Source organism: Podarcis vaucheri, assembly GCF_965113315.1.
Source record: "Podarcis vaucheri genome assembly, chromosome: 10".
Taxonomy (NCBI): domain Eukaryota; kingdom Metazoa; phylum Chordata; class Lepidosauria; order Squamata; family Lacertidae; genus Podarcis; species Podarcis vaucheri.
Genome location: NC_138748.1, coordinates 3,010,728 through 3,028,216, shown reverse-complemented (window position 1 = coordinate 3,028,216; position 17,489 = coordinate 3,010,728). Strand labels below are relative to the sequence as shown.

Below are 17,489 nucleotides of genomic sequence, written 5' to 3'. Positions count from 1 at the left end.
ACCGCGCTGCAAATTGTGATCTATGAACTGTTTGAGTTCCTGTAATTCGTCCTCAGACATGGAATACAGCTTCCCTTTCGGCAGCGTCGCCCCTGGTAGGAGGTCAATCTTGCAGTCATATTGCCTGTGCGGTGGTAGCTTGTCAGCCTCTTTCTCGCAGAAGACCTCCAGAAAGTCTGCGTATTTGTGGGGGACTGCTTGCAACGTTCCCAACTGCAGTTGTGATTCCTCCTCCTCTCCCTCCTGTCTGGGCAGGATGCAGTGTTCTGCGCAATAAGAGGAGCCGAAGATCAGCTGTCTCTGGTACCAAGCCAGTGTCGGACTGTGCCTGTCCAGCCAACTCATGCCCAACACAATGGGCGTGTCCGACAGTTGGGTGACATTAAAACTGATGACTTCCCTGTGGTTGCCAAGGCGCATCACCATCGGTGGCGTTTGCTTCACCACCTGCCCCCCTAGCAACTCTCTGCCATCCACTGTGACGACTTGCAGGGGCAGAGTGGCAGGCAGTAGCTGTATAGCGTGCTGCTCCACAAAATCCTGCGCTATAAAGTCTGCGTTGCTTCCAGAATCCACAGAAAGCGGCACTTCGATAGTGACGCCATCGGGTAGCTGGAGAGATGCTGTGAGCTGCACTACTGGTTTGGGTGGGAGGGGGTCCGTGGGTTGCAAGATCGCTGGGGACTGCTTCACTGATGCGTCTGGCTGGGCCCCAGTGCCTCTGTCTCCAGCCAGACATCGTCGTTTCCCTGCTGTGGTTCTCCTTGCTGCGTTGCTGCAGTCACCATAGCTGAGGCTGCAGTGTGCTTGTGGAGCCTCCGGGGACACTCTTTCGCCAAATGGCCTGGATCCTCGCAGATGTAACACTTCCTGTTCCCTCTAGGAGGCTTCGCTTTCACTGCTGTCGGTGCTTGGGCTCTGGCTGCTGACTGAGCCCTTGCACCTCCAACCTCCATCGGTTCCCCTCCCCCTCCAGGCGGAGGTGTGGATTGCGCACGCGCTGCTTCTCTTGGAACGAAAGAGAAACATCTCGCTGCTTCGCGCCCTCCACGTCCTTCATCTCTGCACCATGGACGTTCTTCCAGCCTCACCCCCACAGTCAGCGCCCTTTGGACCACCTCCTGCGTGCTTCGGGGCCTCTCCCCCCTTGCAATTTCATCTTTGACCGCAGAGCTTAGACCCTCCCAGAACAGGTCTCTGACAGGGGGCGAATCCCGGTCCCACTCTAAGGCACTGACCAGCGCAAAAAAGCGGGCGTGGTACTGCCGGACGCTTGCCCTCCCTTGTTTTAGTCCATGAATCTCCCGTCGGGCAAGATCCACATCAATAGTAGACAAAAAACACGCATCCATCGCTTTGATAAAGGCATCTGCATTCTGAAGCGCCGGATCTTTATCCCTCCACAAATTGCGTAGCCACGCTTTAGCATCCCCATGCAAATGGGATAGTATGAACCCCACTTTCTCTTCCTCATCTCTAAAGTCTTTTGCCAGCAGTTGCAGTGCGCACATTACGTCTGCTCGAAAATTGGGGTACTGTTGTAAATTCCCATCGAAGTGAGCCACAAGCCCTCCTGCTCTCCGTGCCAACCCAACCCCCTCCGGTCTGGGTCCTGGCTGCCCGTGTTTAACCCATGCTTCAAACCTGGCGTGGAGATCTCTGTAGGCGGCTGCCGCATCCTCCTCCCTCTTCTTGGATGCCAGTACCTCCGCGTTCAATTGGGTAACTGCCTGTTGCAGCGCTGCAACTGTCTCTGCTTCCGTCATCTCTGCTAACCGTCGTGAGCTTGCTCCCAAACACCGATCCCCTCCTCCAGCTGCCTCTCTCTCCGCTGCGAGATATCAGGTGTCCGAAGCTTTTCAGAGACGGGTCTTACTGTCAGAGCTGCCACCCAGTCCCAGCTCACATAGGACCAAGTCCTCCAGCGTTCACTTTATAAGAGTCTTTATTAAGTTACAGGTTTCATTTCCGAACTGCAGCGTGCAGCTCTACACCTTCTGCCCTAGGTCGGCGAAGACCCGTCTGAGTCCCCGCCTCTTGCACACCAGCTTAATACCCTAGCCTTGCTCCACCTCCTTCGCCTCTCCCTACGTCTCTGGGTCCTTCTGCCCCCCTGGGCCTCCTCCCTTCTACTCTCCTCTGACGCTGACCCCCCTGATCCTTCTGCCTCCTTGCGGCGGGCTTTGGGACCTGGCTCACTCTCCGGGCTGCTTACTGCTCCAGCTTCCGTTGCATTTGAACTTGGCGCGCGCGCCCAACTCTCTACTTTCCTCTTAACCGTTGCCTCGCTCTCTGAGGAGGGCGTGACCACCCCTGACTCGTGCCCTCCCTCCTGCTGACAGCCTCCGGAACCCGATGCCTGGCTACCTTCCTCCCTGCTGCTCTCAGTCTTGAGCGTGGGTCCCGACTTCCAGCTGCTGCCGCTCTCAGTTATGAGCGTGGGTCCCGACTTCCAGCTGCTACTCTCTGAATCTCCTCTGTTCCCTTCCTCCTGGGGTGTCCCCCCGGATCCCCCCCTTGCTCTGCTCACTGGGGCTCCCTTTTGGGAGTCCTCTGACTCACTGCTTAGGCTTGGAGATCTCGGGTCGTCATCATCACTCATTTTCCCTTCGGATTCCTCCCCCTCGCTCTCTGCTTCCTCCCTTTCTCTGCGTCTCTGCACTGGAAAGGTAACTTTCCTACAGTCACACATCTGGAAACAAAGCTCTTTGCATCCCCTGCTTTATCTTTGCATTGTTTCACTGAAGCGTGTTTTATTTTTACTTCTTTAAATTTTAATTCTGTAAGATGCCCTGATAATTTCCGTACTGAAGGGTAATGTGTAAAAACAATAAACACGATACAATAGGTATTAAAGCCACCCTTGGGACTGTGGCTCTGCTAAGGTGCTGAGACTTCCATTAAAGAACCACTTGGAGGAGCAGAAATGACTTTTAAACTAATATAATGTTGCGTAAGCCATTGTGATGCATTTGTGCCCTGAATCTTTGTCGGTAAGGCTGAGAGAATTCTCATTTGCAAGCTGTTGCTTTGATGGGATGTTATCAAGTCCACCAGTTTTGGTCTGCTGTGAACAAGGTGGGAATTCCACTTTGCCAAGCAAGCCTATTTCTAACTAACAAGGTCTCCTTTTCAGTGCATTGTCTTCTTTCCCGTTGTCATGCTGAAATGATGTTCTGTTGCAGAGAAAGGTTTCCAGGCACAGACCTTTCTGTTCCAAGCTTCCTCCAGCGTTCTTACTGTATGACTGTGACCTCAATCCACAGCATGTGCGTTGCACCTTTGAGCCCTTTAGCATCTAACAGATGGGGCTTCTCCGCAAGGATTTTTCTGGTTTGGGGCTTATGTATTTCTGATTTCCAAGCACAGCATCATAGAGATCTATTTCTTTATTGATACATTTTCTAAGTATTGTATACATCTAACACCACTAGAATAAACAGTATGCGACTCAATTTCAGTAAAGTGAAATGGGTTTTTGTTAACAGTGCTTGTTTGTTAGATCCTCAGCAAAAGCAAACAATTACTACCTATTCCCAGCACAAGACTTTTGTCTGTCCCTTGCAAAGCCCTCCACACTGCAGCCGGCCTTTCTGTCTTTGACTCTCATTCTATACCTGCCCATGCCTTTTGCCTTTCTCACGGCACCACCCTAAATGCCACAAGTCCTTTGCTCGACATCTTTGACCTCTTTGCATGGAACTCATCCCTTGAACGTGCATCTTCAAAACCCACCTTTTGGATAAAGCTTTTGCTTAAGCTTTAAGCATAATAACAATAACAATATACCCTGCTCATCTGGCTGGAACTCCTTGACACAAGGAAAAGGCTGTGGCAAAGAATTTCCAAAGTTGGATAGATACCTGTAGAAAATAACGTTAGTATTCTTTCCAGGCTTCCTTTTCAGGCTGACCTCAGTGGCAGCAGGTGCTTGGGAAGCCCAGAGGGGGAGAGGGCTGGGCAGGTGAGCAAGGAAGCAGGCATCCCAGAGGAGCTGCAGAGCTTTAGCAAGGTCTAAGCCGGGAAGGAGCAGCAGTTTTGGCAAGAAGGAAGGGGAGGGGTGAGCTCTAAGGGGAGGAGATGTTTTTGGTGAGGTGTAAAGGGAGGAGGGAGTTTGGTAAGGGGAGTTGGTGGGCTTGTGGGGTGCAGCCCCTGGTACAGAATGCCCTTGGAAGGGGGAATGAAGGAACTCCCATGTTTCTGATAAGTCAGGGCAGTCACATGGAAAACCACACCAACTATCATTAGTGTAAACAGTTCTCTACTGAGGTTTATCTTTATTGAGCTAAGTGAACTCCTCCTCCCGTACAGCGACAGGAAGATACTATGGTGTGCATAGTATCTCCTCCTTTTACAGTGAATGACATGGGAGAATTTGGTGCCAAACTATGAAATATGAACTGCCATGGGGCTGCTTGTCTGTGCGCATCCAATGAAAAAGTGGCACACTTCCCTTCATTTTAGTTCCTAGAGATCTTTCTGTCCTGATAATCACTTTTCCTTGTGTTCCTTCCTTCAGCTGTTGATTGCATAAACAAAATTCAGGACTGCAGCATGCTAATGGGTTGTTGAAACTCCTGATAAAGCCTCTCTTTCCCTCTCTCCAGGTTTCTTCATGATGTGATAATTGCAAAAACATGCACAAGTGGTGCACAGCAATCATCCTAAGCAGAAGATAAAGCATGCGCAAGTGCCAGCCTGCTCTCAAGGCAGCTTTACATGTCGTAAACCATATATGCTCAAAGGGCCATGGCAGCCACCTGGGGGAAAGTATGTGCTTTGTATCTGCAGCAAATTAAACTAATAAAGTACTTGAAAAAGCTTTTAGGGATGAAATTTGCTCTGTGAAATGGTGAGGCCAGGAAACTATGTTCTACCAACTTGAGATTAACCTAGCACAAATTCAAAATAGGCTCAAAGGGAATCCAGTTGGGCTCTGTGCAAATCAGATTACAGTGGTACCTCGGGTTACAGACGCTTCAGTTTATAGGTGCTTCAGGTTACAGACTCCGCTAACCCAGAAATAGTACCTCGGGTTAAGAACTTTGCTTCAGGATGAGAACAGAAATCGCGTGGCAGCAGGAGGCCCCATTAGCTAAAGTGGTGCTTCAGGTTAAGAACAGATTCAGGTTAAGAACAGACCTCCAAAACGAATTAAGTTCTTAACCCGAGGTACCACTGTACTTGCTTCCTTTCACATGGCTCCTGAACTATAAACTGGATTTTAAAAGCGGAGGGTAATCTTCTAATATTGTGCTTTAAATAGTATACCATTTCCCTCTGTACAAAGGTGCTTATTTCTTTTTGAAAGCATTTTTAAGAACAAGAGTTCACCCAGAGAATATACCTCTTGGAGAACTCTCCAGCATTCTGAAGTCAACAGTAGCAACATATAATTGGGGGGGGGGTATCAGAAATACCCTGCATGCCCATGCACACACTGAAAGCAAGCTTGAGGGGACTATGGAACCATGCAGACCAACCCCCCCTGCAGCATTCATGTACACTTTCTGCCATCTATGTGCTTTGTTAATGTGCTCTAAGCATGTGACACCCATCCCCATGAGGGAGGATGACCACGTGTGTGGTGGTCACTGGGAGCAGGGCTCACAACCCTCTTCCTCCTCACCTTGCCTGTTCATAGGGCAATTGTAAAAACTCACCAGACTTGTGTCTGGTCTCCCCTTCCACCAGGATCCGGGCAGAGGCAAAGGCAAACTGGCTTTTCCAACGCCATTCTGATGGTGGTATTTATTATAAGGTGTCTCCACAACAGAGCTGTGTACAAATCACTGGCTTAAAGCACTACAAGGTTATTCTTTTTTCCAATTTGGACCAAAGCTAGGTTGGGAAAAATGAACCAAAACATAGTATTTCATTTAAAACATGAAAGGATAGATACAGAAAAATGTGGATTGTGTTTATGTCATGTGTACACTGCTTTCCAAAGCAGCAGTTGGAGCACACTGGATTCAGAGTAAATGGGAGCATGAGCACAGCCTAGGAATGAGAAATTCAACCCTGTAAAGTGGGGAGATAAATATCTGGTTTATGGCTCCTTTTTCTGAGGGAGAGACAGCCTGGGAGAGATCCCCAGAGAGAGTCACATGAAGATCTGTACTCCCTGATCCCCAAACCTGGGCATGAAGTCAAAGAGATAATGTAGTATATCTTTTTCTGTCTTGGTTCAAAGAGTGAACTGGAATAGGTTTCTCTCTCACACACAAATACACCTCAAGAACATTCTACAGTGTGCCTTTTAAGCAGACTTAAAGGTTTTGGTGACATACAATCTGAAGGTAATGCTACAGTCTAGCCTGTGGCTTACCAACATTGGCAGCAGTAGCTGCTGCTTGCAGAAAGTCTGTTCCATTCGACTCAGACTGCACAGCCTGCAACAGAGAAGGTATGTGTGAGAGCGTGGAATATATATGCCACAATCTAATTGTTCATAAACTGTATCCCAAACCTTTCATTGTGCACACACACACAAACACAATTTATTTCCCAAGGCAATTCTAGGATTACATGTCTCAACAAATAGATATACATATAACGAAAGGCATCAACCATTTAGCTTCAGGCCTAAGCAGATGCACAGAAACATCCTTTCTCATGCCTGGCCCACTGTATCCCAATCACCGAAGTCTCTCAGACTTGCAACACTGGAGCAAAGCTGAGAGATGAGAGTTGTTAAGAGAAGAAGAGTCTTGAGACATCTCAAAAACCAGCCGATTGAAAACTTTTGTGGACTAAGTCCACTTCATCCGATGTTTACATTACAATTAATCTTGTTAACATGCTACAAGATTATTGTGCTGTGTTTCCTCAAGAGAATATGACTACCCCTCTGCAGATTTTCTTATGAGGCAAGCCTAATCCTTACTTGAAAATAAGCGTCACTCTGTTTGATGGGGCTTCCTCCCATGGAAAGACTAAGATTGCAGCCTAAGTGCAATTCTGCCTGGAGTAGCCTTGGGAAAACAAATGACACATGACTCCTTTGTGTTTAAACTATTTAGTGTCTCTTGACAATAATTCTATGAAAATAGAAAAAACACGAGAAGAAATTCAGAAACCCCCCCCCCCATTTAATCTTGAATGTATGCAGTGGGTCTTTCAGCTTCTTTGCATTTAGTCTTACTAACCCTGCTCCCCATTTGAAATTATGACCTTGGACCATTTTAATACTTCTTCTGCATTGAACTCAAACTCACCAGGCACTGAAGTATTCCAGTGAAGCAAACATCATACTTTTAAATAAATTAGTTCTTTTTCTAGAGAGGTTTTTAAAAAAACCACACCAAAAAACACAAAGCCTGCTGAACACAGTGCTTTTTAGATAATTTAAAAAAGAGTTTCTATCAAGTTTTTATGAACAGAGGAGAGAGATGAAGGGAGAGTTTCTCCACCCCACAATTTTTCTTCTCTGCTGAGTCAGGTGAATCTTGGTAAGCCAATAGGCATGCTAGCCAAAACTTGCAAATGATACTCACATTTTCCAGCAATATACACAGAAGCAGAAAATTATTGGGAATCCTCCAGCTGGAGAAACCCAGGAAAATGAGAACAACTCTCAAATGTTCCCTTCATTACAATCTTATAGAAAGCACTAGGCCATCCTTATAAATATATGGAACCGATTATTAATTTTTTACATATAGCCCACAAAAAGATCCAAAAGCTTCCAGTTGCCTTTGAACTTGATGCAGATATAAATCATCCTAAAGGAATATGATCTGAGAGAAAGAGACAGAGAGAGATTGCCGATCAGGGACTGGCTGGATGCAGAGGGAGGCGCCACCCAAGGGAGCCCCCAGGGGAAGAAGGCTCACAGCTCAGATGGGGGTGGGGGTGGGACAAGAAGGAGCAGTCAAAAGCAGAAAGGGGAGCAGGCTGGGGGGAGGAGGGGAAGAGGCAACAGGGTTTAGTGAGCAGGAAGAGGCTGGGGCAGAGAGCCACCCCAAACCAGCGCTCCCTGAGAACATGCCTCCCATGAGAGGCAAGGCGGTGGAGCCTTGGGCTGCGGGGGAAGGAACTGGGGGAGGAACCTCCTGAGGGAGGGTAGATCTCGAACCCAGGGCGTCAAGTTACCAGAAGGGAGACGGAGACTAAACATCAGGAGGAACATTCTGTTCAACAGTGGAATGGACTTCCTCAGGAGTTCCTTCCCCAGCAGCCTAAGTCTGAAATTTAGGAGCCTGCTTAAAATCTGCTGACACAAGCTTTCTCTGAGGGGCAATCCAGATATGTTGATGTATTAAGCTGATCTGCTGATCTGTGACTTATTTATTTATTGATGCAATTTATTGTTGATTTTGTGCTATTCACAATCATGCTATTTTAATGTACGTTGGTAGTATAGACGTTTTTGCAAATAAATAAATGTTTATGGCAATTCTTTAAAAAATAGCTTTATAGGGAGAGAACATATGTTTTATGCAGCGGGTTTAGAGGGGGCAAATTAATCTTGTCTGAGTCAGATTTTCCTTGAAATGGGCATGCATTGTTAGAAAATATTTGACAGATACTCTTGCGCATGCACACACACACACACACACGTGAAACACCATGTCCTTGGGTCTTGCCTTCAAAGGCAGCGGCAGGAAGTAGTGGAGGAAATGCTTTATTTATACAGAGCACTCAGAACAGATTAGTAATAGGGACTCAAATTGAAGCCGTCAACTGTGGATGCCAGTTCTGGCCAGTCTTTTCATACAAGAGGATTGTTAGCTGATGGTTCTTTTTCAAGGCAAACAAATATCTTGCCCTCCCCAACCCATTCAGCTTGTAAGAAAATATTACAAAACAATGAATGAAAAAATAGGCATGATAACATGCAATTATTCATCATCACAGCAAGAGATTTGGGTTGGCACAATCTCTTAGCCAAAGGGTGCCCATCTGAATTGCTGAGAAATTGGTAGGCAGGCAGGCAGTAAGTGGGGGGCGGGGGGGGGGAGATTAAACTGTAGCATGAAGTATAAAACTGACTAAAGCACCACCAGCAGTAATTTTCCACACCTACACAACAGTTGATTAAAATGTCACATGGCCAATGCAGCTTAATATACTAAGTGTGACTTTCTGTTTTTCACACACACACACTTTTCCAGAAGAATTCTCTCCCAGATTAATCTGGTTATAATGAGAACAATTAATAATGATGAGTAGATAGAATGGTACATCTCAAACTATTAAAGGGAATCACCGGCCTGGCACTTGCCTGTCGCCTTGCCTTGAGGTGAAACTCCCCAAACTAGGGGTGCTGACTCCCCCCCCCCCAATTGAGGGGGCCGGTGCCACGTGACCTGTTCCACCTCCACCTGGCGCACCTGCCCTCGCCCGTCAATGGCGAGGAGTGTGGAGGATGAAAGTCACCCTCCATGCCCCATGGCCAGCGCTTGCCCGTCAACAGAGGGAGAGGCGTGGGGAGTGATTGTCACCCACCACAAACGGGCGAGTGCAGGCCTGTCAGATGGGGGCAGGAGGGTGATCAGGGGTGCCAACCTGAATAAAATACTTAAGGGGCCAGGTGAGTCCCAGCCTGCATAATCAATCACATGATATAGTGCACACACACCATTTGAATGGCAATGCTCATCAACTTGGGAGGCTGGCCCAATATTTTATTGGGGGGGTCAAAGTCCCCTCAGCCCCTAGGAGTTGGTTCCTATGGCTGTTGCCCCCCCCCCCCGACAGCTTTTGCTGCAGGGGAGGGGCTGGGGTGTGGAACTGCCCCCTCTGATTGATGGCGTCAAAACACAGGGCGATTTTCTTTCTATATGTTGCTGGGCAGGAGGGGGAGAATTTAACTCAGATAAACTTTTGTTGTGCTACCGAAAGACGATGGCATTATCCAAAGAAGGAGAAGGGGGGAAAGCAGTTGCTACATATGTACTAAAACAATGATCAAATCCACCAAAATGTTCTTATTACACAGAATAAAAAATAATTCTCAAATAGAATGTGCAAATTAGATCTCAGAGTCCCCTTTGCAACTGACCGCTAGAATTTAACTCTGGTGTGCTGTTTACAGCAGCAGCCGCATGTTCCTTGTAACATGCATTTCCACCTTGAATTGCACTACTATTTAATTGTGTGTATGTGTGTGTGTGTACACATACACATTTAACAGGAAACTCCCTGCGAGCATGCCAGAGGAGTGCAAAATAAAAACAGAGAAAGAAATGAATCATATAGCAATTATAGAGAAAAGTAATACAGAACAGAATGAGTCACAGCAGTAGGTGGCTGCAGAGGTGGTTGCTTTGTGCTTGAGACACTGTTGGAGCATTTGTTTAATTTTTTGGCTATTAATACTCCCTATTTCACTTGCAAGTTGCTCTCAGAACCTCTCCTTACGGTGTAGTTTGAAATACTTTGTTGGCTCCTGGCCTGATTTCCCTCCAGGGGTCCCTGCGCTTTCCAAGCCTCTAAACATTGGGCGGTGGCCTCGTGGGTTCCCGTCTTCACCATTCATTTCCTTCCTCTTCTTCCTCTTTCTCCTTAGTGAATGAACTGAGAGCCCCTGAGGCTGCCACGCTGAGGAAGCCAAGTGTGGCGCAGAGCTGGTCAGTCACTTTAGGCAGGCCTGGTGCCAGACTTTAGGGGCCCCTCTGCACAAGGCTGCCAATGCCCATGTGGCTACACATTTATTTCCCCTGGCTGCTGCTGCTGCTGCTGCTGTCATGGCAGACACAGCAAAAATGTCTATGACTTGCCTTATGTTGTTGGCACCCTGTCGGTCTTGGGCGACAATGGAAGAGGAGTGCACCTTTTCAGCACCTGCTGTGGCTGTAGAGACCGATGCGGGAGAGACATGTTTTATCTGCAGGTGGGGCAGATGAAGGCGTCTGGTTGTGCTGATGCAGGTGTGCCATGGCGTTTCTTCTCTCGGTGCTCCTCCCAGCAGTTATTCCTCCTCTGGTCACAGCTGACCTGACCTGCTACATGACCTACCTGCCTGTCTCCAGGCACTGCTGCTGCCTTCAAGGGACTCCCGCACAGCAGATTCCCTTCACACCTCTAGAGCACATCCTTGGGGACCCTGCCATCTTCCATTCTGTGTTCATGACCAAGTCAGCATAGATGTTGCTGAGACAGGAGTGTGAACATGCTGGGAACGTGGGTTGGTAGAGCACACCTTCGTCTGAGACCTGCCTGTAGAGTTATAAAATCTATAGCTTTCATAGATCTATGGGCTGGAGCATGACATTTTGGGTAAATTAAAATGTCGAGTGGCTACTGTGGGTTGGAGTGGAGCTTGGCTCCCATTCAAAAATGCCACTGCCACCTTTTCATCACTAAAACACATGGGAATCTACTGGGAGCTGGCTACAGAAGTATAGCAAATACAATAAAAGAACAGGGTTGCCAGGATATGGCCATTGGTCCCCCATCAACTGATTTCTGGAATTGTTTCTTAAAAGCAGTCATTCTGTGCATGTCATTTCAGCTCATGTGCTCTTCAGTCCAAAAAGCCTTGTTTGACGAAGAAGAACACGTGAAGAAGCTCCAGCAAAAGGTGGCCAGCCTGGAGAAGCGCAACAAGCAGCTGCGAGACCGAGTCAAGAAAGTCAAGCGGTCGCTCAGGCAATCCAGGAAGAACACCAGACACATAGAGCTGATCAACCGAAAGCTCAGTGAGAAGCTGTCCTCTGTAGGAGGCCAGATCCCATATGCTAACTCCTTAAAGCAAGCAAACTCTCATGCTACCTACCTTAAAGTATAAAGCCAGGTTTAGTGCTCCAGGCAGTGACACTGGTGACTTCACAGCATACACCTCTCCTCTCCTCTCCTCTCCTCTCCTCTCCTCTCCTCTCCTCTCCTCTCCTCTCCTCTCCTCTCCTCTCCTCTTACAGTCCAGAAGGGACATTATGAGTTCAAGACCATCACTGACTGTTCTATGTTTATGCATTTAAAGACTGCATAAACATGATGGTCCATATGCCATGTTCCTCTGAGGGTAATAAAAAAAATTCCAGTTGAGACAAATTGAGCTGCTTGAGTCTGGGCCCAGTGAATGGTCTGGACACTGGACCCCCAACATTGTCAGTTAGCATTGCTTGCTTTAGGTTTGGGCTTGGGAGACCACCAGAGAGCTGCATGGAAGCCAGTCTGAGCTTCCCAAGGAAGAGCAAGATATAGAAAAACATGTGCAGACACAAGTCTCAGCATGAACACAGTGATTTCAGTAAGACCTTGTGGCATGTGCTAAACTCTGGTTTCCAGACAAAGATAAGGGATTCTAATGTAAAATTAAAATGCAAACTTTCTAGTCCTCTTCCAACATTTCCAGAATGCAATCCAACTTTACTTAAATATATGCTGGCAATCAGAATATCTTTGTCTCACAACAACAACAATTGTCCAGTAGCACCTTATAGACCAACTAAGTTTGTTCTGGTATAAGCTTTTGTGTGCATGCCCACTTCTTCAGATAACTTTTGTGTGCATGCACATGAAAGCTTATACCAGAACAAACTTAGTTGGTCTATAAGGTGCTACTGGACATTTTTTTATATTTTTATATTTATTTCGACTGCGTCAGACCAACACGGCTACCTACCTGAATCTTTGCCTCTTAAAGTTTGTTATTATTACCCTTAACTCTAATTGACTGATACACCATGATACCAATGATAAAGGCTACCCATTTTTTTTTCATTCACCTTAGAAGCCATCCACTTTTACCTTTAACACCTTAAAATTAAGGGGGGGACCTTAATAGTTTTCATAGGAGCCAACTCCTAGGGGCTGAGAGGTCTTCGCCCCCAATATTTGAGCCCCACCACCAGCTAGTGGGCATTGCCATTCAAATGGTGTATGTGTACTGTGTCATGTGATCGATTATGTGGGACAGGGATTACCTGTCCCCCCTCCAAATATTTTATTCTAGTTGCCCCCCCTGAATGCTTTAAGGATGGGGTGGGTTTTCCCCTCCCAGTTATTTCTGCAAAGCTTACCTTCAATGCTAATCGATATAGACAAGCTGTTTAAATGTTTAAATAAACGTGCAACTGAGTCTGTGATTTCCTTCTCCACTGCAAGGAGGGTCACTCCTCTTTTTCAAACATGGCTCTGCTTGCAGTTCTGCCATCATGAGGCTGCTGGGCAGCCTCTGCCAGCTACACTTAAGGTGCTCTCAAACTTCCACCAGCAGACTCTTGAGCTGTGAGAGTCATTCTGCAAATCTGTTCTAAGCATGCCAATTGATTAATTATAATTCAGTCTGGTTAGGAGAGACCTCAATTGCAAGTGAAATAAATCTCAAAACACTATAGGCCATCTGGATCTGATCCTTTTCAAGCTGTACCAGATCATTTGGCTCAAACAAGAACATTCCACGTTGGGATGTAGAGACTTCAAAGCTCATCACTGTGTGCAGAAGAGAATACACAGGTCTATTCTTTGTCAGCTAGAATGCTATATAGTTCTGATTTTGGGATAGCTCTGTGCTGGCTGGGTCCCTTCCAGCCAGAAGAGCAATGAACTGGAGGAGGTTTGATTGAATGAATGGATCAATGCATATCCAGACAGCCACTTGGAGATGCTTTTGGCTGAGGCAGTGGGAAGCTGTAACTCCTGTCTTGTCCAATTTGTCCACTGGTCCCTTCACCCGCCTTCTCCTACCTGCTGTAGCATGTCTGATGTATAAATTTGCAGGTTTATTCCACAGGAGGAGAATTGGTGGGGTATGTCTAGGTTGCAGTTTGGCAAACCTTTCAGGCTGCTGACAAGTGACTTCCATCCAGGCTGTGGTAAGGCCATGAAAGCTCCATTATGTTCTGTACACTTGATACCCGTATCATAAGGGCATTAAAATTAAGGTGGTTTATATATGTACATATTTTTAAATCCTATAGAAAGTATTTTTATTACATATTTCCTATAGTCTTAATTCCACAAAATATGAAGTGGGCTTTGATTTTTTTTAAATTAAATTTGTGAACATTTCTATGTGCTTTCTTGACTAGGCAATTCCATTTTTCTTCATTGGGCAACTGACATGGATTAGAAATTGTGTTATTACCTATATGGGTTTGGGTTAAGGTAGCATTCCTGATGGCTGACAAGAATGCCAGCTTTCTGTATGTTACTTCAAAGCACAGTGAACTCATTGGCGGTAAAATTGACCTGTGTAAGAGCAGATGCCATGAGCAAGTAGGAAAGAAAGCAGAAGAAGATGCTCTGAATGTTTTCCCCACTGGAAAAGATATTTAATGCATATTTGGTTACACAATCCAGTGTTTATGCCATATTTAGGTCAAAAGCTTGCAGAGCTGGTCCAACTGGTGATAACTTTGATAACCGTTTGACAGGACTTGCATTGCATGAGCAATTTCCAGCTATCCTTCTACACAGAATTGCAATGAATAAAGACAATTCCCCAACACTCAGCTCCAGCATATTGAGAGGCAATTATAATGAGAAATAGGCATCAGTGGCGTAGCGTGGGTTGTCAGCACCCGGGGCAAGGCAAGTAATTTGCGCCCCCTAACCCGTGGATTTTGCGCCCCCTAACCCGTGGAGCACGCCCCCCAGATGTTGCGCCAGGTGCGGCCGCCCCCCCCTGCACCCCCACGCTACGCCACTGAGTGCCACGCTTAGCCTTTGTGGCCAGGAGCCATCGCGAGCATATTTTAAAGAGGTCTAGAAAGGGAGAACCCCCCTCTCTTTTCCCAGCCCCCACCCTCGAAGATGATGGTGGCGGTGAATTAAATTTGTATACCGCCCTTCATCCATATATCTCAGGCCGTTCACATCCTGCACCGGGTCTTTCCGCGCTCCCCACGATGCCCGCCGGCTACCGAGGAGAGACCCCAGACCCGGGCTTTGCGCAGGGGGGTGTCTATTCCCTCTGTGCGCCAGGTGCCTCCAGTGAGGCTGAAGGGCAGAGGGATGGGTGCTCCTGACAGATTTGGATTTTTATGACTTTTTTGTATTAGGCTTCTGCATTCTGGCCATCTTTTAGTGCAGTGTTTCTCAACTGGGGGCCATATGGCTCCCTGGGCCCTCCCCCCAGGATATTCCAAGGTGGCCACAGATGAAAATCGTGTAAATGGGGCGGGTATGGCACGAGACTGGGGGGGGGGCAGAGAGAGAAGTGAGAAGTGAAGAAAACAGAAGTGACCTAGAGAAATAAACAAGAAAAAGACGTTGCTGTTTCTTTGCCAGAAGTGCTGCTAGAGCTGCAGAACGAAGTAGCAGCCAGAGTAACTTTCAGTCAAGAAAAACACCGTTTTTGGATAAAGTGTACAATATCTTTAAAGTTTCCACAGCTTTGGGATAAAGCAAAATTGTTTTAGTGGCATTTCCTACGTCTTACTTAGTAGAAGGAGGTTTCTACCTGGCCTGAGCAGTCTGAAGGGCGGGGGGGGGGGCGGCAGCAGAGCGTAGAGGAGAGGGTCCCTGCCTAACCCCTTTCCCACCAGCCATTATCCAACTCAATATTATTCCAGGCTGAGCCTGCTTCTCTCAGCCCCGGGAAGCCATGAGTCAAGAGAGAGCCGGAGAGCCAGCGCTGAGAGCCGGAGCCAGCGGCGCCCCCTTCTGCCGGGAGACCCTCGCCCGCCCGCCAGCTTCCTCTCGGAGGGTTTAGGCGCAGCGAGGCCCCTTGGAGCTCTCCTCCCTCCCAGTCGGCAGAAGCAGCTGCCGCCTGTGGCTGGGCCGAGGGGATGGCGTCGGCGTCGGGGTGCGGAGGCTGCCCGTGCCCGGCCAGGCGTCGGTGGCAGCGTCGGCGCTGCTGCAGCGGCTGCTCCTCCTGCGAGCAGTGAGTGGAGCGCAGCTGCAGCGGCGGCGGGGGGCGCGCGCGCACTAGGGGCGCAAGGCTGGCGGTGGCGGCGGGGAGCCCGGCGGAGGAAGGAACTTGTCCCTTCCCTCTGGACTCGCGCCCCCCCCAGATGTTGCGCCCGGTGCGGCCGGCACCCCTGGCACCCCCCACGCTACGCCACTGATAGGCATTGTGTGCCCAGCACTATAGAGTGGTTCCTTCGAGGCAGAAGTCCAAGGCCCCACTCAGTGAGCAGGAGGGCTCTCAAACACAACACAGATGGCTTACCACATTTTGAAGTAAGCGAAGTAATACATATTACCATTTAAAGGGGATATCTCTTTAAGGCAAAGGGCGGATCCACACTGGTGGTTTATAACATTAAAATGCATTATTACAATGTGAGGGCGCTGCAGAGGAAACTACCATTAAACATTATAGAAGATCATTGTAGTTCTAGCCAGAGTCTGAAATTACTGAACTTCACCACTGGTTTTGTGTGGAATTTGCATGCCTTCAATCCTAATGGACTGCTTGCACAGAAGATGACCAGTCTGGTGTGTGTGTGAATCTAGCCCAAAATCTGCAGCTTTACATAGGCCAGAGTGAGACCCTCATGGGCCTCATGGACAACACTTAGGCTGCTATGCGAGAATCAGTGGAGACTGAATACTTGGCTTTTTCATACATAGACCACACACAAGCTACTGCATTTTTTTTTGTCACTTCTTTAAAAACTAGTTCCATTTCAAAAATAAAAGCTCATTGCAGATGGATTCTGCATTACCCCGCAGTGTTCCCATTTGAAAACAGATGTAGGTATTCCCAGCAGGGTGAGGTGTATCCACACCTGCCCAACGGCATTCTGGGTGGGTGCATACTAAGACTGTGATTGCCACTTCGTTCTTCATTCTCCTTTGGCTTGGGCAGGGAAGAAAAGATAAGGATAACCCAACCTGGGCATGTGGGTTCAAATGCCTACCAAGTAACCCCATCCACCCTTGAGGATCTAGAATTAATCTAGATTGAAAGCAGCATGTTGAGAATGAGCATGAACAAATCCAGATTGAGAAAAACATCATTTTGTGCTACAAACTGGTTAGTGTGTACACAGCCCTAGTATGAATCAGCAGCAGTTTGTTGCAGTATATTCTGAATTTCAGTGTTAGACACTGAATTATTTTAGAGTACGAAGCTTTCACAATTGACTTATTCTGGAATATAAACACTGCAATTCATTTTCATCACAAGCATCAAAATTGCTTCTTCCTTATCTAGCACAACTTGAGTTGAAACTTTAATTCCTGGGAGTATTGACTTGATGTTGCCTCAACTTGAAACCTGTAAATAGTTTTCACAATATAATTCACAGAAAACCACTGCCATATTTGGTACTAATGTTTATCAAATGCTATAAAATAAACTTCTTTTCTGTGCTCATTATTTAAAGAAATAAACATTAATACTTTCTGTCGTGCCCTTTCCAGTCTCTCTTTAAATGTTTTCTGTGTTGTCCACTCAACATTTATTTTTTAAAATACATGCAATGGCCCCAATTCAGAAAATTAAGTCAGTTGCAGTCAAATCCCACTGAAATCCATAGGAGATGCTAGTCACATTGAAGGCACTATTGAAATTAGTGAGAGAAGTTAGTCACAAATAGCTCTGGTCACATCATCAATGGAATGGAAGCACAGCAGTATTTTCTGTTCCT

At 47.2% G+C, this 17,489-nt stretch overlaps 1 protein-coding gene across 1 annotated transcript in view; it reads left to right on the top strand.

Moving 5' to 3' along the window:
- The window catches only part of CCDC3 (coiled-coil domain containing 3), a 73,870-nt gene extending 60,836 nt beyond the window's left edge, over nt 1–13,034 (top strand). The window contains exon 4 of the mRNA XM_082240162.1: nt 11,459–13,034. Within this exon, the coding sequence (XP_082096288.1) occupies nt 11,459–11,734 (276 nt within the window). The 3' untranslated portion in view covers nt 11,735–13,034. The remainder of the gene's footprint in view (nt 1–11,458) is intronic.
- Nucleotides 13,035–17,489: the final 4,455 nt, after the last annotated feature.